Source organism: Gossypium hirsutum, chromosome A11 (assembly GCF_007990345.1).
Source record: "Gossypium hirsutum isolate 1008001.06 chromosome A11, Gossypium_hirsutum_v2.1, whole genome shotgun sequence".
Classification (NCBI taxonomy): domain Eukaryota; kingdom Viridiplantae; phylum Streptophyta; class Magnoliopsida; order Malvales; family Malvaceae; genus Gossypium; species Gossypium hirsutum.
The window spans coordinates 113,927,695-113,947,232 of NC_053434.1; the positions used below are offsets into that span (position 1 = coordinate 113,927,695).

General features: G+C 37.2%; 1 protein-coding gene and 1 long non-coding RNA gene across 2 annotated transcripts; one reads left to right on the forward strand and one right to left on the reverse strand.

Annotated features, from left to right (window-relative positions):
- Positions 1–3,460: 3,460 nt before the first annotated feature.
- Positions 3,461–4,254, reverse strand: LOC107955373 (uncharacterized). The gene is made up of 2 exons (XR_005904487.1): positions 4,057–4,254; positions 3,461–3,734 (listed from the first exon to the last, which is right to left on the reverse strand). It is a non-coding gene; the product is annotated as an uncharacterized lncRNA (long non-coding RNA).
- A 6,586-nt stretch (positions 4,255–10,840) lies between these two features.
- On the forward strand, positions 10,841–12,777 carry LOC121210068 (uncharacterized). The gene is made up of 5 exons (XM_041082149.1): positions 10,841–11,258; positions 11,337–11,704; positions 11,810–12,013; positions 12,118–12,444; positions 12,607–12,777. Exons 1-5 carry the CDS (start codon positions 10,841–10,843, stop codon positions 12,775–12,777), a joined length of 1,488 nt encoding a protein of 495 aa, XP_040938083.1.
- The last annotated feature ends 6,761 nt before the right edge of the window (positions 12,778–19,538 follow it).

The following is a 19,538-nucleotide window of genomic DNA, read 5'->3' on the forward strand; positions in this document are numbered from 1 at the left end:
AAAATATGAAACATTTTCTAAATGATTTAAGTTATGTGTAAATAAATTTAAATAAATATTATTAATTCAAAAGATCTAATTTAAAAGTAAATGAAAAAAATCAATAAAAATAAAAAGTAAATGGAAAAAAATACAAACTAAAATAAATAATTTCAAAATTTTGGTAGTTAGATTATTATGTTTAACCAATCCACTTAAACGGTAAAAAGTAAAAATAAATGTACCATAGAACCTTAAATCCTTTTATAGGTAGGAGATATACAATTAAAATTTAAAGTCTGAGCAAAACTTGATTCGGTTTGAAAAATCAAATTTTTTTTTAATTTTTGAGTTAATTGAATCGAGTTATTTAATTCAAACCAAATAAGTAATTTGAGTTTCGAGTTTGGGTCAAGTTAAATTTTACAATTCAAATAACTCAAATAATTCAAATAACATATTAGTGTAAATAGCTCTTTAATCCTTGTCAAATTTAAAAATGAGCAAATTAATCCTCTCTCAATAAAAATTACAAAAAAATTCAAAATAATTTTAAATTTTACACAGTAGTAGAAGTAAGGAATGAGAGTATACTTTGGGGGAAAGTAAAGAGTAGAGTGGGATAAATGATTTGGAGTTAAAAAGGATGGAAAAAGCCATGATTACTTTATGCAAACCCATGATTCCACGTTAGGAATTCAAAGCCCAATATTAAGATTCGTATTTATAAATTTTAAAAAATTTTAAGTTTTATAAAGTTGTTTTTCTTAAAGAATAATACGAAAATATAAAATAAAATTTTAAAATTTAAAAGGAGATTAAATTAATTAATTTTATTAATTTTAAAATAATAATAAATTAGTTGAAATTATTGAAGGAGAACATTTTTCAACAATTTATTTAATTGATTTTTAATGCATTATTTTAGTTTTTATCGCTTTTTATTTTAATTCTTAAAATTTCTTTTACCCGGATCAAGATCTTAAGAATTTTTTTTTATGACCAAAATGAAAGCAATCTAAAATTTAGGTGACGCAGTTAAGGATTTAACACTTAGTTGAATAAAATGAAAGCACCCTAAAAATTGAGTGACAAAATTGCAAGGGTTTTTTTAAATGACCAAAATGAAAGTGTCATAATAATTGAGTGACCAACTAGGCAGTTTACCTAATAAGGTATATTATTTTTGTCTTTTTTATGTTTTTAGTAAAAAAGCCATCAAAAATCTTACATGTGATAATATTTCAACGCTTCGCACGGGCATTAATAAAATATAATCTTCACCCCTCCAACTAATATTTTATTTAAATTTTTTTGTACATATTAATATTATGACACAAACTTTTTCACCCACGTCATTTGTATCTATAGTATTATTTATGTTATTGACTTAGTTAGTGTCACGAGTCAATCAAACGGTTAAGAAAATTATAAAAAATTCATTTTTAATTAAAAAATATCGACTGCAACCTCGATTTTCTTGTTCTTCTTCATCAAATTTTCAATCTTTTTTTTTTCTTCTTCCTTTTTTTGGTCTAAATCGAAACCCAAAATCAAAACCCCATTTTCTCCTCCTTTCCCCTAATCTCGCATCCCCCTCTCTTTCTCTTCTATATCTTTGGGGTTTTAGTTTCTTCTTCATCTTATCGTTCTTTTATCTGCTATATCTAGCTAGGATTTCTTCTTCTTTTCTTTTGTTACGTCAATTTTTGTAAATATGGATCGATCCGATGGCAAACTTCACAACAACTTCTCCTCCTTATCTTCCACAAGTTTCTTTCCTCAATTCCTTCTTTTCTTTTTCGATTTTCCCCCTTTACTTAATTAGCTTGATTTCATGATGTGAAAAGATGATGAATTTGCTTTGAAATTTCATATCTTTATTATTTTTCCTTCTTGAGTACCAAACTGGTCTTTACTGTTAACCCCCACTAACTTTACTATATTTGCTTGATTAACACGTAATGGTGATGAAAAAGAAAGGAAAAAACTAAAGGGATAAGACAGATCAATAGGATCTTGGGAGTGCAATACATGGCGGCGCGTGAGTGGGTGGTGCGTGAGTGGCTAGCACGTCACATCAACAAAATTTTAACACTGTTAAGCTCAAGTATCAAATTAGTGGACAAGAAAAAAAATTTGATATCAATCTGAGACAAAAAAAAACCATTGATACCAATCTAAGAGAAGTGGATAAATTCATATACTAATTTTATATTTAACTCTTAAATTTATTAAAATATTTTTAAATTTAAAGATTAATTTAAATTATTGAATTAATTTGACACTCAACTTTAGAAAATAATCAAAATTAATAGGATTAATGTATGGATAATTATCCTGCCATAACAAAGTTGTTCAATTTTAGATTAAAAACTCTGATTTTAGAAAATAAAAATAAATAAAAATATGATAAATTTTGGATAAACTATTAAAATAGTTACTTTTAGTTGCTTCAGGTTACATTTTAGTCACTTATGTTTGATATGTTACGTTTTAGTTAATTATATTATCATTTTGTTACGAAAAAGTCACTTTGGGCTAAGATCTATTACCTCCCAAACGGCGGTCCGAGGTGACAATTAAAATAAGTTTTAAATGCCAAAGAAGAAGAAATGAAGACACCAACCTAAACAAAGATAAAACATATACTAAAAAAACAAAGATGATAATCTTTTTGCAAAAAAAAAAACAAAAAAACCATAATATTTGAACCCAAAACCTAGGTAAAGAATAAAAAAAATCTCATTATTTACTATAATTCAGGCTTGGACCCTCCATTGAATCGATCTCTTATTTTTCCATTTTGAATAAAAAAATCCAATCAATTGAAGGAGCACTCATTTTCATTTCTACTATTCGATTCAACAAAGATGACTATGAAATTGAATGGTTTTTTTCAATCAAAATGAAAACTAAAAGAAAAAGGAGACCAAGGGTTTTTTTTTTTTCAGTTCAAAGATTAATTTGATACATTGGTTTTGATTATTTTGGGAAACCAAATTACCATTTTCCTTTAATTAATTTAGAAAATTCAGTTAATTAAATTTATTTAATTAAAAAATCAATTAATTTATTTAGCTAGTCATCCATGTTGACATTTAAAACCCATTTTAACTGCCACGTCGGACTGCCATTTAAGAGGTAATAAATCTTAACGACAGAACAACCATTTCGTAACCAAACGATATCGTAAGTGACTACACATTTTAAACATAAGTGACTAAATGTAATTTGAGGCAAACTATTTTAATAGTTTACCCATAATTTTTTAATTCCTTTTATAAAAAGAAAAAAATTTTTACTACAAATTTACATCCTTTTTTTTTTCCTTCTTTATTTGGAAACATAGCTAGATGTATACTAACATTAGCAAAGCGTGAAAAAGGCTGGAGGCATAAATGTATTTTTAATCTTAACTTTGTGATTTCAATAATTAAAGATGTGATTGGTTACCTCACAATAATTATAAACTTGGAAATGGAAAGAAATATCTAAATTATTTATTTCCAAATTTAAAGAATTCAACACAATTGTACAAGCCCAATTTTGGCCCTTAGCCCAAAACCCATTGAACCCACTAAGCCTAAAACCCAAATAACCTACCCAAAACCCAATTTCAAAGGAAACCCTAGCCCATTACATTAAAGAAAAAAACAAAAGAAGAAGCTAAGGAAACCCTAGCCGTCAGCACATGCCCCCCACCCCATCCACCACCGACGCCTGCAAGTGGCCTCTGCTCCACCACCGTTTGCCTACAGCAACAACAGAAGAATAGACAGATATTAAAAAAAAAGCGGCATGTAAATGGCTATTTAAAGCCGAATCCGAACCATTGTAAAGGAGGTTTTTTTTTTTACAAATAAAAAGCATAAGATTCAAGCACACAAAAACAATCAATAGTGAGTAACAGGCAGACAAGGCAAAAAGAAAGTCCAAACGCCTCAAGGTCGATTTTACTTTTATTTTCTTTCTCTATTCGAAGCTATTTATACCTATATCTGTTAATCTTTTCGAGCATTCACATACAAATATACGTTAAAAACAAAAAATATAAAAAAGGGGAGAAAAATATACCTTTTTCGGAATTCCGGCCACCGCGTGCAGTGGCCGGCGACTGCTGGAGGCTGCGGCGCACGGCGGAGCCACGGTGGGGGTTGGCCGGATCCCTTGGCCGGTTCTGGGTCTTCCCCAGAGAGAAAAATCCCCCTTTTCTCTTTTTTTTTTCTCAAACGCAGGAAGAATGAAATTTTCAAAAAAAATTTGGCTTTTATAGGCCTTTGAAACGGCAGCGTTTTGGGGAACCCTCCCCAGACGCAAAACGACGTCGTTTTGGGGAGGGAACCTGACAAACCGACCCGAGATGGCCTGGGATCCGCGTGTTTTTTTACCAAGGGTCTATTTGCACCCTTGGTCCTTTCACTCTTTGAGGCTATTCCAATGCGGTCCTTTTTGCTTCTTTAATTTAGCCACGATTTGTTTATTCTGTTGCAATTTAACCCTCGAACCCCATAACTAACGAACCAACGAACGGCGCCGCTTAGAAAGGATGGATTATTTGCTCCTTCAGGCTCTCCTGTTTGCTCGTTTGTTCAAATCAGTCCCCTTCTCCTTTTATTTATTTTAAAATTCGCCTCTAAAATTCTGCTTTCAATCCAATTTCGTCCTACCTTTATTTAATACTTATGTATATATGGTATACAGTATTATTAATAGTTTAATATTATTGTTTTTTATTAATGTATTTTTATGTTATATATATATTCATGTGATGTATATACATTGCACTACGCAAATATGTATTAGCATTATTATGTATATTTGTTCCTTTTAACTATTATAAATATGTATATATGTATACTTTATGTATATTATGTATATATTTTTATATTTTTATAAATATTATATGTATATATATATTTTTTAATATATTATGTATATTGTGGACATACTATCATGTACTCATTTTAACATAAATTTATATATCTAGGTAATATCGTTAATATTTATTTTTAAACATTATTATCATTTTTAGCATGTATATATTATGTAAATATTTTAAATATTGCATTTTATTATGTATACATATACGGATATATTTTTTTATATATTGCGTGTATATATATATTTTAATATTATATTTTTATACATATACCTTAATACTATATCATTTATATATTTTCATTTCTCATGTTATCTTACGTTTATGTTTTAAACTATATCTTGTATATTAATATCATGCACATCATTTTTCATTATGTTTTTTTATATATTTATTGTAAATATCATATTATTCATATTTTTATAACTATTATGTGCTTATTTCACATATGTATTCCATACATATATTTTTAATGTTATATATACTTTTATTTCTATTATTACATATATATTTTAATACCATATATATTATTATCATTCTATGCTATTATCATTTATATTATTATTTTTGTTATCGTTTTCGTTATTATTGTTATTTTTATTTTTATTTTGCCATATTTTATTTAGTTTTATTCGATCATTTGCCTTATGATCGTGTTTTTTGTTTTCATATTGCTAGCCTTGTTTTCATCTTTTTATAATCGCTTATATCATTATTATTGATACTGTCGCACTTATTATTGCGTATTAGCACCATGATTTGGTTTTATGTTTTACAATAAATCACATCATATTTTTCACTCAATACCTTAAAATAATTCCTTTATAAAAGTGATATTCCGTATTTGGTAATTCGAGACAATCGTGCCCTAACTTACTGGGTTTCGATTTTCTCATTTAACCTAAATAATGGAATACTCTTTTAAATCGCTATACGAGTTTTAAAAAATGCTTATTCTCGAAGATGCGAAGTGTTGTGCCCTAACTTACCGGGTATGACATTTTGTTACCTCGAAATAAGAATTTGTTTTAAAATAAAGGCGATATTCGGCGTTTGAGAATTCGAGAAAACGTACCCTAACTTACTGGGTTTCGATTTCTCTCGTTTACTCTAAATAATCGAATACCCTTTTAATAAAGTAAAATATGAAAATTTTATATAAAAGGCAAGCTCGCTTTCGAAAATGTAAGATGTTGTGTTTTAACTCACTGGATGTGACATTTCATATTTTGAAACGGGAAGGTCTTTAATATTTGAGCATTTTCTTTACAAAGAGGGATCGTATTTCAAAAGCCTTCCAAGTTTTCAATTTTCGACACTAAGACACTAATTAATCAACTAGGTACCAATTTTGGGCGTATCGAGAGTGCTGATCCTTCCTCGTGCGTAACCGACTCCCGAATCTGTTTTCTGGATTTGCGTAGACCAAAATTGTTGTTTAAATAAATTAAACTATTTATTAAAAATAACCACTTTTACGAGGTGACCTGATCACACCTCGTCAAAAAGGATCTGTGGCGACTCCCGTTTTCGTTTTTTTCCTCCAAGTCGATACTCGTTTTCCACAAAAAAAAATAGTTACGACAGTTTGGCGACTCCACTGGGGACTAAGTAAGAGAGTCAAGCCATAAGTTGATTAACTTTTGTCTTTTTGTCGAGAATTGAAAATTTGATTTTGATATACGATCCTTTCATTGCATTTCACCCGTTTTTCTTGCGATTTTCATTATTTTATTCCTATTTTCTTTAATCACTTCGAGTTTTTATGCATATATCCTCACACATTGCATTGCATGACCATTGTGGTCACACCCCTTTAAGTGGGAGTGAGAAACTACTCCTTCGTGAGGTTTTCACCTCCGTGCAGGATAGTGGATCGCTTTCGGGATACATTTGTACCTATGTCTTTATGAGATTTACATCTCCGTGTAGCCATAGGGAAATGTATTCCCCTGAATTGAACTCGGTCTGTATGAGCCTATAATGGGTGAAGATCAAGGAATCTACTGGTTCAGGTACTCTTACTCTAGAACCAAGCCCCATGTAGCGAGCCTTAAGAACCCACCCTAGGTAGAGCCACTCCAAAACCCTAGTGGTTACCTGAGCAGGTGCTATATTTATTATTCTTTGTTTGCTTTAAACTGTGTATAAATTACTGACTTGCTTTGTTTTACTTTTATTGTATTTGCATGGCATTTTCATCATAAAAGGTGTTGATTCGCATTCGGTTCCTAAATAGATAACTTATCATGGAAAAGGGGTTTTTTGATAAAGTAGAAGACAACGCGGCTGTCCGGATATGGGCTGAGACAACACAACAAGAGAAAGGTGACAGTCTTACTGAGGGGTACGTGTCAGAGTTATGGAATTTTACTCGGATCACCGTAACTCAGAATAATCTCCAAGAGATGAAAGAAATATGGGGCCAGTGGGATGACGAGGTCAAACAGCTATTCTATTGTCATTACGGTGATTTACCTTATCTGCTCGATGTCAAGGTAGACGAACACCTATTTCGAGCCCTTGTCCAATATTGGAATTCTACTTACAGTTGCTTCACTTTCGGGAAAGTAGATTTGCTACCTACTATAGAAGAATACACGACCTTGCTCCATTGCCCAAAGATTCAGGTGGACAGAATTTATGCCAGACCTGCTAACGTCCCAGCATTTTCGAAAAAGTTGATGAACATCACAGGGATGAGCGAATAGTGGGTGACAACCCGGATCAAACAAAAAGGAGATTATAAATGCATTCCTTGGAGGAACCTGAGGGATCTAGTCTTAGCGCACCCCGACGTGAAGAAAAGGGTAGATGTCTTCGCCTTGAGCATTTATGGACTGGTCATCTTCCCCAAGGCTTTGGGGTATGTAGACGAGACTGTTGCCGACCTTTTTGACAGGCTTGGTAAAGGAACCACACCTGTACCCGCAATCTTGGCTGAAACTTTCAGATCATTAAATGCTTTTCGAAGAGCAGGTGAAGGGAGGTTTATTGGATGTACACAGCTCTTGCTATCCTGGTTCCACAGCCATTTTTGGAAAGTGGAAAAGGTCTCGTATCGTTTCTTCTCTGAAAATTACTCTCCGCTGAAAGAATTAGTGGCTACACCGAGGCGAGATGATGTGACAGAAGAAAATTGGATGACGGTTCTCCAAAATCTGCAAGAAGAAGATGTTGAATGGAGAGCCCCGTGGATGGTTCCTGATGAAATATTATACAGATGCGGAGACTTCGATTGGGTTCCCTTGTTAGGAGTATGGGGGGCCGTCGGGTATGCTCCTCTGCTTGCATTGCGACAATACAGATCCAGACAGTTTACACCACCAACATACGGGTGCGAGTTCGTGTTCACAGGGAATAATTACAAAAAGAAAGTTCGCGAGATATCAAATGCCTGGAACCAGACTCGTAGAGTGAAGAAGTTTGCTGCCAATCCCATGACTACTCCTGAGTACGACCGATGGTGGAATCAGAGGATTAACGACAACATCCCTACATCAGATCAAGGGAATCCTCAGTCGATAGAAGAGCACTTGAAAGTAATCCCATCTGAGCTAAAAATCATCAGGCAAGATTTCAAGAGAAAGAGTCTGGAACTAGAAAAAAACATCGAGCAGTTGGAAGAAGAAAAGATGCGGTTAGGGTTAGATGTCGATGTCTAGAAACTAGAAGCTGAAAAACTCAGAAAAAGGAAAAACAAAGCTAAAGAGGACTTAAACAGTTTGAAAACGGACTATAAGAAGCTGCGCAGATCAATGAGAACCGCTGGGTTAGGAAAAACATCCGAACAATGGCGACATAAAGTTAAAGAAGAACAAAGAAAAGCCAACCAGTAGGAGGAAAAATTTCGCGGTGCTCAAGCTCGAGAAGGTGCTCTGAAAAGAAGTTTGGTAGAAAGCCAGAATGAGAAAGAAGGGTTAAAGATCTAGGTATCAGAGTTAGAAAGGTCATTGTATCAGTATCGCTCGCGTAACTCTGCAATCGAGTTGAAAGCTAGTCAGAACAGAATCGAAGAATTAAAAGAGAATATAGAAAAACTCAAAACAGCGCTGCAAAGTCGTGAACTTCAGATAGAACTCCTCGAGGTAAATAACGAGCGATGGAAGGAGCAATTTCATCAATCTCAAGACTAAGTCAGAAGCAGGGACTACGTCATGAGCGAAGCTTTGACTCAAGTGCGAGAAGTGGTTGATCACTTGCAAACATTAGCAGTACAAGCCGATGTGCTGAGTTTAAAATACGAGTCAGAATCGGACCGAGGACAAAAGCTAGCTTGGCTTCTTAGGCAGGTCAAGGCCTTAAGCATCAGGGCCAAGCCTTATATGTAATCTATTTTATGTAAAGAAACTTGTTTTCTAGAAAAGTTACTCTAATGAAATCGAATTGGAATCAACGCTTTTTTGTATTCATCACATTCATCGCATTCATGCATCAGCATTGCATCATACGCACTAAAACTCACAAGAAACCCTAAAAATCATGGCAGTTACCCTGGAACATCGTTACGGTACAAGGGGAAAAACAAGGGCAATGGACCAAAGGTTAGAGAGATTGGAACAAATGCAAAAAGAGATGCAGGATCAATTATAAGCACGTATGCAAGAACAGCTTGCCAAAATCCAACAAGATATGACGGACCACATGTTGGAGTCCCAGAAAAGCATGATGGATCAATTAACTCGTCTACTAGCTGGCGGATTAGAAAAAGGGAAAAACCCTTTGATCAATGCGGAAGAAGATAATGAAGATCCTACCTACCCTCCGGGTTTTGCCCTAGCAGACGTTCAGACACAACCTGACATGTACCCAAGAAGGCCATCGGTCACAATTAGGCCCCAACCATTTCAGGCCGGTGCTTCGGCACCGATGAATTATCAGGCCGGCTCGGGCTCTAATCCGGGGGACAATCCGACCAACCCTGTGGTCCTTAATCTCGATGAAATAATAGAAGCAGAAAAGACAAGGGTAGAATTCCCGAGAGAGCTTGAAGAAAGATATAGATGGTTGGAAGAAAAATTTAAAGAAATGGAAAACACCGACTATCGTGGTGGAATTGATGCTAAGGAATTAAGTTTGGTTCCAGACCTGGTACTCCCTCCCAAGTTCAAAACTCCGGAATTTGAGAAATACAACGGGACTAGCTGTCCCGAAGCTCACATCACTATGTTCTGCAGACGAATGGCAGGCTATGTCAATAATGACCAACTATTGATCCACTGTTTCCAGGAAAGTCTGGTTGGGGCCACTTCTAGATGGTACAACCAACTGAGTCGTAACCAGATCAGTTCATGGAGGGATTTAGCATAGGCTTTCATGAAGCAGTACAGTCACGTGACAGACATGGCTCCTGATAGAGTCACGTTACAGAACATGGAGAAGAAACAAAATGAGAGTTTCAGGCAATACGCCCAAAGATGGAGAGAGGTAGCAACGCAAGTTCAACCACCTCTTCTGGAAAAGGAAACCACTATGCTCTTCATCAATACCCTGAAGGCACCTTTTATTAACCACATGCTGGGTAGCGCAACCAAGAGTTTTTCGGACATAGTAATGTCAGGAGAAATGATAGAAAATGCCATAAGATGTGGGAAAATAGAGGCTGGGGAAAACGCTAAGAGGTCAGCGCCGAGAAAGAAAGAGCACGAGGTGAATAATGTGAGCTCATATTCGAAATTGATCACCGTAAGCCAACCAAGGTCGACAACTACTGGACAGCAGGGCCCACCCAGACAAGAGCCCAACACAAAACAAAATAGGGAGAAACTTCAATTTACGCCCATTCCAATGACGTACAAGGAGTTATACCAGAGTTTATTTGATGCACATGTCGTGTCTCCTTTCTATCTGAAGCCAATGCAACCTCCATACCCCAAATGGTATGACGCAAATGCCCAATGCGAATACTATGCGGGAGCCACAGGACACTCGATAGAAAACTGTACCACTTTCAAAAAATCGGTTGAGAGACTCATCAACATGGGGATTGTGAAATTTGATGATACATCCAGTACAGAGAATCCATTACCTAACCATGGGGATAAGGGGATAAATGCGATAATCGAGAGTTCGGGGAAAGAAATTAAGATGAATATTGCAGAAGTGAATACCCCGTTGAAAGAAGTATGGAAGAAAATGGTGGAAAGAGGTTTGATAACACAGAATTCGGAGGTCAGGCCTCGAGAAGCGAAGAATTATTGTGAGTTCCACGATCAAGAGGGTCATGAGATTCAGGAATGCAGCCAATTCAGGGCTTTAGTACAAGGATTGATGGATAATAAGGAGCTGGAATTCTTCGAATATATCGGGAGCCTGGAAGAAGCAGATGTGTGTGCCTCCGAAGAGATGTCGACGAAGGATGTTTACAAAGTCAACCGCCCAGTGGTTATCATATCACGTCCGAGAATGAATGAAGCTGGGGCACGAGTTACGCCAAAGGTCGTGATCTAAAAGCCCGTTGCTTTTCCTTATAAAGACAGCAAAAGGGTACCGTGGAACTATAGCTGCAATGTGACATTCCCGGGAGAGGAGACCCCGATTAATGCATCAGAGGAAGTTCAAGACCAAGGTTTTTATACGCGCAGCGGAAGGCATTATACCCCAAATACAAAAGTCGAGCAGGTTAAAGGAAAATTATTAGCAATTAAGCAAAAGAAAGAGAAGCCGGCGGGGCCTGAACCAACTGTTAATGAATTAGTGACTGAAAAAGAAGCCAAGGAATTCTTAAAATTCCTAAAGCAGAGCGAATATAGTGTCGTAGAACAGTTGCACAAACAGCCAGTGCGTATATCGGTACTGGCCTTACTTTTAAGTTTCGAAACCCATCACAGCGCATTGATGAAGGTGCTGAATGAAACTTATGTTGCTAACGATATCTCTGTAAACAAACTGGACCGCTTAGTCAACAATATAAGTGCCGACAACTTCATATTCTTCAATGACGATGAGATACCGCCAGGAGGCCGAGGATCAACTAAAGCTTTGCACATAACGACTCACTGTAAACGGTACACGTTACTGGGGGTATTGATTGACAATGGGTCTGCACTGAATGTCCTACCCCTATCTACTCTGAGTAGGTTGCCAGTGGATAGTTCCCATATGAAGACATGCCAAAATGTAGTGAGAGCATTTGATAGCACGGAAAGGAAGGTAATGGGGAGAATTGAAGTACCCCTCTTAATCGGGTCGAGCACATACGAGGTAGATTTCTTGGTCATGGACATTAAGTCTTCGTATAATTGTCTATTGGGGAGACCGTGGATACATTCGGCGGGGCAGTCCCTTCATCGCTGCATCAAAAGTTGAAATTAGTGACCGAAGGTCGGTTAGTAACAATCAATGCTGAAGAGGACATCATCGCGGTAATAACCATTGATGCCCCATATCTGGAGGCAAATGATGAAGCAATCGAGTGCTCTTTTCGATCTTTGGAGTTTTTGAACGTGACGTTCATCATCGAAGGAAATAAGATTCCAATGCCCAGGTTATCTGAGACTACAAGAATGGGACTACGGCTAACTATTGGAAAAGAGGCTCTACCCGGAAGAGGACTCGGGAAATACCTCCAAGGAAGGATTAATGTACCAATGATGAAGGACAAACAAGACAATTTTGGGTTAGGGTTTAAGCCGAACATGAAACAAAGAAAGAAAAAACTTGAGAAGAAGCAAGAAAGAAGGAGAGTGCGATTGAGCGGGGGAGAAATCGAATGGGAACCAATGATCTTCCCCCATATATCGAAGACTTTTGTGTCTGGAGGGGTCATTCACTCCGAGCAGAAGACATCGGGAAAGGAAATCTTGGAAGGAATGATGGAAAGTTTGGACATCAACGCCACATATGAAGAAGGGACGGGGGTAGAGAATTTGTCAGGCATTCGCCCTTATGAGCCGGGAAGTGTTCTGAATAATTAGACTGCGGAAGAGATTCCTGTAGTCTTTAGAACTAACTCAGAGTAATGTCCAAAACACACTTATTGCTCTAGGCCTACGAGTAACAAGTGTCATTTTGTGAAATAGGCTTATGTTCGAAATCGTTATTTCAATGAAATGCATCCTTTTGACTTATTCTGTGCAAATATTCTTTTATTCTTTCATTCATGATCATACCAAACATATCATTGTTCTTAGATTCTCTTGTTCTTTGCATCTTCCTTCACACCTACAACAGGTCTCCAGATATCAATGATGCGAGTGACGTTGCTACTAATTCAGAATCTCCTTTTGAGCGAGATATGTGTCTGGAGGGATCCCAAGACTTTGAGGATGATGGAGACTATAACTTATCCCCTGATTTGTTAAGGATGGTAGAACACGAGGAGAAACAAATTCTACCCTACAAAGAGACCGTAAAAGTCGTGAACTTGGGAGATGAACTAGAAATGAGAGAAGTAAAGATCGGAACTTGCATCACCACAGAGACAAAGCGGGACCTTATTGAGTTACTCCAAGAGTTCAAGGATGTCTTTGCATGGTCATATCAGGATATGCCTGGGCTAAGTATTGACATTGTGGTACACAGGCTCCCCATCAAAGAAGAATGCAAGCCAGTTCAGCAAAAGCTTCGAAGGATGCTGCCCGATGTTCTGATGAAGATAAAAGAGGAGGTCAGGAAGCAATTTGATGCTGATTTCTTACAAGTAGTTAAGTACTCGGAATGGGTAGCCAACATCGTCCCCGTCCCTAAAAAAGATGGAAAGGTACGGATGTGTGTAGACTACAGAGACTTAAACAAGGCCAGCCCAAAAGATAATTTCCCGTTGCCTCATATCGACACCTTAGTGGACAACACGGCAGGTTACTCACTCTTTTCCTTCATGGATGGTTTCTCGGGGTACAATCAGATCAAGATGCATCCCGAAAACATGAATAAAACCACATTTGTGACCATATGGGGAACCTTCTGCTATAAAGTAATGCGGTTCGGATTGAAAAATGCTGAAGCAACATATCAGAGAGCCATGGTAACCCTATTTCATGACATGATGCATAAAGAAATTGAAGTTTATGTCGACGACATGATCGCCAAATCTCGGACTGAAGAAGAGCATGTGCAAGTCTTGAGGAAATTATTTTTGAGGTTGAGAAAATTCCAGTTGAAACTCAATCCCGCAAAATGTACCTTCGGAGCCAGGTCAGGAAAACTGCTAGGATTCGTGGTCAGTGGAAAAGGGATTGAGATTGACCTAGATAAAGTTAAAGCCATACAAGAGTTACCTCCACCACGTACTCAAAAGGAAGTTCGAGGATTCTTAGGAAGACTAAATTACATCTCTCGGTTTATTTCACAACTAACCGAGAAATGTGACCCCATATTCCGTCTCCTTAAGAAACACAACCCTGGTGGTTGGGACGAGGAATGCCAGAAGACTTTCGACAAAGTTAAGCAATATTTGTCTAATGCCCCAGTGTTGACACCACCTAATCCAGATAAGCCACTGATACTGTATTTGACGGTATTTGAAAATTCTATGGGATGCGTGCTTGGCCAACACGATGAATCGGGAAGGAAAGAAAGAGCGATATATTACCTCAGTAAAAAGTTTACTGAGTGTGAAACGAGATACTCGTTCATTGAAAAGTTGTGCTGTGCCTTGATCTGGACATCCCGAAGACTGAGACAATACATGTTGTACCATACAACTTGGCTGATCTCTAAAATAGATCCTCTAAAATACTTGATGGAGTCGACTGCCTTAAACGGGAGAATGGCCCGATGGAAAATTCTACTTTCTGAATTTGATATCGTCTATGTAAATCAGAAAGCTGTAAAAGGGAGTGCAATAGCAGATTTCCTAGCCAGTAGAGCTCTAGAAGACTACGAGCCTCTGAACTTTGATTTCCCAAATGAATATCTGATGTACGTAGCGACCACCGAAGAAAACCCTCAAGAATGTCATCCTTGGAAGCTAAACTTCGACGGAGCATCAAATGCTGTGGGTAACGGAATCGGGGCAGTTCTGGTGTCCCCAAACGGAGATCATTATCCATTCACTAGTAAATTAGATTTTGACTGCACGAACAATATGGCAGAATACGAAGCATGCATCATGGGAATACGCGCGGCTATAGAACGTAAAATCAAGGTGTTAGAGGTATATGGAGATTCTGCCCTAGTGATTTATCAACTCAAAGGTGAATGGGAGACAAGAGAACCCAAATTGATCAATTACCGGAGGTTGATCCTTGAGTTAATTAAAGAGTTTGATGATATTATCTTCGACTACCTCCCACGAGAAGAAAATCAGATGGCTGACGCCCTAGCAACTTTAGCTTCTATGATTAAGGTGAACTAACCAGAGGATGTGAAACCAATCCAAATGAGCATTTACGAGGCCCCGGCTCATTGTTACAACCTCGAAGAAGAAGAGGAAAATGATGATCACCCTTGGTACCACTATATCCTACGATATGTGAAGAATCGTGAGTACCCCGACCAAGCTACTGAGAACGACAAAAGAACGTTGAGAAGACTGGCCATTGACTATGTCTTAGACGGGGAGATCCTATACAAAAGAAGAAAGGATCAGGTACTGTTAAGATGTGTAGACGCTATTGAGGCTAAGAAAATCTTGGAAGAAGTCCATGAGGGCGTCTGCGGGACACATGCTAATGGTTTTACAATGGCTAGGCAAATTATGAGGTTCGGTTATTATTGGTCCACCATGGAAGGAGACTATATTAACTACGCCAAAAGATGTCATAAGTGCCAAATCTATGGAGACAAGATTAATGTACCTCCCTCACCTTTGCATGTCATGACTTAGCCATGGCCTTTCTCGATGTGGGGCATGGATGTGATTGGGCCAATTTCGCCAAAAGCTTCAAATGGGCATCGTTTCATCTTTGTGGTCATCGATTATTTCACCAAATGGGTGGAAGCCGCTTCATATGCCAATGTCACTAAATCAGCAGTTAGCAAGTTCCTAAAAAAGGAAATCATCTGTCGATATGGAATGCCGCAAAGGATTATATCTGACAACGCATTGAATTTGAACAACAGCACGATAACGGATGTCTGCAGTCAGTTCAAGATCAGACACCACAACTCGTCACCGTATCGCCCGGAGATGAACGGTGCAGTCGAAGCAGCCAATAAGAACATCAAGAAGATTGTAGGAAAGATGATAGAAACTTATGAAGATTGGCATGAAAAGCTACCATTCGCCTTCTATGCTTATCGAACGTCTATCAGAATTTCTACTGGGGCAACGCCTTTCTCATTAGTCTATGGAATGGAGGCAGTTTTACCTATCGAGGTCGAGATTCCTTCCCTCAGAGTTTTGTCAGAAGCAAAGTTGGATGAAGCAGAATGGATCCAGTCCCGATACGATCAGTTGAATTTGATTGAAGAAAAGAGGCTACGGGCTATTCGCCATGGTCAGATGTACCAAAAGAGAATGATGCGAGCTTACAACAAAAAGGTTCGTCCCAGAGAGTTCCACGAGGGAGACCTAGTACTGAAAAAGATCCTGCCCATAAAAAAAGACTTCAGAGGAAAATGGGTGCTGAATTGGGAAGGGCCTTATGTGGTGAAGAAAGCCTTTTCTGGCGGAGCATTGATATTGGCTGAAATGGATAGCAAGACCTTATCCAATCCCGTACATTTGGATTCAGTTAAGAAATACTTCACCTAAAAAAAAAGGAGGAGAGACCAGGGTGAAAACTCGCAAAGAGCACCTTAAGACCAAAGGGATTTTGAATTGAAAACCCGTAAAGGGCGATTCAAATTTTGATCAAAGGTGGGGCATGCGATGGTCTTATGATACCTAAATTAACAAGGAGGAGAGATGTTACATCTTAGGGCGTCTGCAAGAGTACTCTAGATCCCCTAAACACGTATTGGGCAAAAAAGGAGTCCTCAAGAAGTCAGTACAGAGAAACTCACGCTGCGAGATCTGGGGCACCTATTCCTTTTTATTCATTTTGTATTCCAGCAATGTTTGTTGACTGTGATTAATATATTCCCTTCAAATGTTGTTTCTGATAAATTTCAGTTTTGTCATTATTATGATCTTTTTGCATTGATGATTAATGACTAAAACCATTTTTGCAAAAAGAGTTCTGCACATTACTCTGAAAGTTTCTAAATAGTACAGGAACCTGAAACAGGACTATTATTTAGAACTAACCAAACTCAAAGATTTGAAGCATCTGAGAAGAAAGAGTATAAATTGGGACCACCTCTTCTGGTTTTCTGTTAAAAATGTGAGCTGAACAAGAAGACAGAGTACCTTTTTAGAGAAAGAACCTTGATGAACAAAGAGCAATAGCAACCTAAACATTAAAAAGGACTCACGCTCACCACATGTTGCACCCATACATTCATAGATCATTCGTAATACATCTAATTAGGAGCATTTGATTCACTTTGATCATAGCATCCTAATTCTTTGGCATAAGCATAAATACATGGAACTGATTCTACAGGTCATGTCCCTAGAATCAGTGAATTCACCAAGCCTTAAACCCATAAGCAGTAGGGTAACAGGTTAAATTTACAGATCTTAACCCCCTAAGTAGTAGGGTAATAGGCTAAAAATCACAGATTTCGTCTCCTTGAAGTTGCAGTGGAACAGATCAAATCCAGCGAATCCTGTCTTCCTGAAGTCTCAGTGGAGCAGACTGAAGTTACAAGTCTCATCTCCTTGAAGTCGCAGTGGAACAGACTAAATATCTTATCACCCTAAGCAATAGGGAAACAGATCAAAGAAGATGGGCCTTAACCCCCTAAGCAGTAGGGTAATAGGCTGAAAATCACAGATCTCACCTCCCTGAAATTGCAGTGGAGCAGATCAAATACATCGAATTTCGCCTCCTCGAATGCAGTGAAGCAGATTCAAACCACCAAGCTTTAACCCCCTAAGCAGTAGGGTAACAAGCTGAAGTTTATAGATATTATTGCTCTAAGCAATAGGGTAACAAGCCAAATTTTCAAACCTTAAACCCCTAAGCAGTAGGGTAACAGGTTGAGTTTACAGATCTTACCCCCTAAGCAGTAGGGAAACAGATCGAAAGTGATGGGCTTCAACCCCCTAAGCAATAGGGTAACAAGCCAAATTTTCAAACCTTAAACCCCTAAGCAGTAGGGTAACAGGTTGAATTTACAGATCTAAACCCCTAAGCAGTAGGGAAACAGATCAATGATGACAAGCCTTAACCCCCTAAGCAGTGGGGTAAGAGGTTGAAAATCAAATATCTTCTCCCTGAAATGGCGTTGGAGCAGCTAAAACCCATAGCAGATCTCCTTGAAGTTTTAGTGGAATTGATCAAAGCTACAGCAGATCTCCCTGAAGTTTCAGTGGATTAATCGAAGCTACAACAGATCTTCTTAAAGTTTCAGTGGAATTGATTGAAGTCACGTATCTTATCTCCATGGAGTTGCAGTGGAGCAGATCAAAACAAACCTTACCTTCTTGAAGTTGCAGTAGAGCAGTGAAGCGAAGCGAAGCAACAAGATTGGAATAAAGCTACCTGGAGAAAAGGAGCGCTAAACAAGTCCAGACACAGTGAGACCAGAAAAAATTGGTCTTTCTTAAGTCTTTGCTCTGTTCTCATTACACGACAACAAGCAAGGAGGGGCAGCTGTACAAGCCCAATTTTGGCCCTTAGCCCAAAACCCACTGAACCCACTAAGCCTAAAACCCAAATAACCTACCCAAAACCCAATTTCAAAGGAAACCCTAGCCCATTACATTAAAGAAAAAAACAAAAGAAGAAGCTAAGGAAACCCTAGCCGTCAGCACATGCCCCCCACCCCATCAAACGCAGGAAGAATGAAATTTTTAAATTTTTTTTGGCTTTTATAGGCCTTTGAAACGGCAGCGTTTTGGGGAAGCCTCCCCAGACGCAAAACGACGTCGTTTTGGGGAGGGAACCCAACAAACTGACCCGAGATAGCTTGGGATCCGCGTGTTTTTTGACCAAGGGTCTATTTGCACCCTTGGTCCTTTCACTCTTTGAGGCTATTCCAATGCGGTCCTTTTTGCTTCTTTAATTTAGCCACGATTTGTTTATTCTATTGCAATTTAACCCTTGAACCCCATAACTGACGAACCAACGAACGACGCCGCTTAGAAAGGATGGATTATTTGCTCCTTCAGACTCTCCTGTTTGCTCGTTTGTTCAAATCAGTCCCCTTCTCCTTTTATTTATTTTAAAATTCGCCTCTAAAATTCTGCTTTCAATCCAATTTCGTCCTACCTTTATTTAATACTTATGTATATATGGTATACAGTATTATTAATAGTTTAATATTATTGTTTTTTATTAATGTATTTTTATGTTATATATATATTCATGTGATGTATATACATTGCACTACGCAAATATGTATTAGCATTATTATGTATATTTGTTCCTTTTAACTATTATAAATATGTATATATGTATACTTTATGTATATTATGTATATATTTTTATATTTTTATAAATATTATATGTATATATATATTTTTAATATATTATGTATATTGTGGACATACTATCATGTACTCATTTTAACATAAATGTATATATCTAGGTAATATCGTTAATATTTATTTTTAAACATTATTATCATTTTTAGCATGTATATATTATGTAAATATTTTAAATATTGCATTTTATTATGTATACATATACGGATATATTTTTTTTATATATTGCGTGTATATATATATTTTAATATTATATTT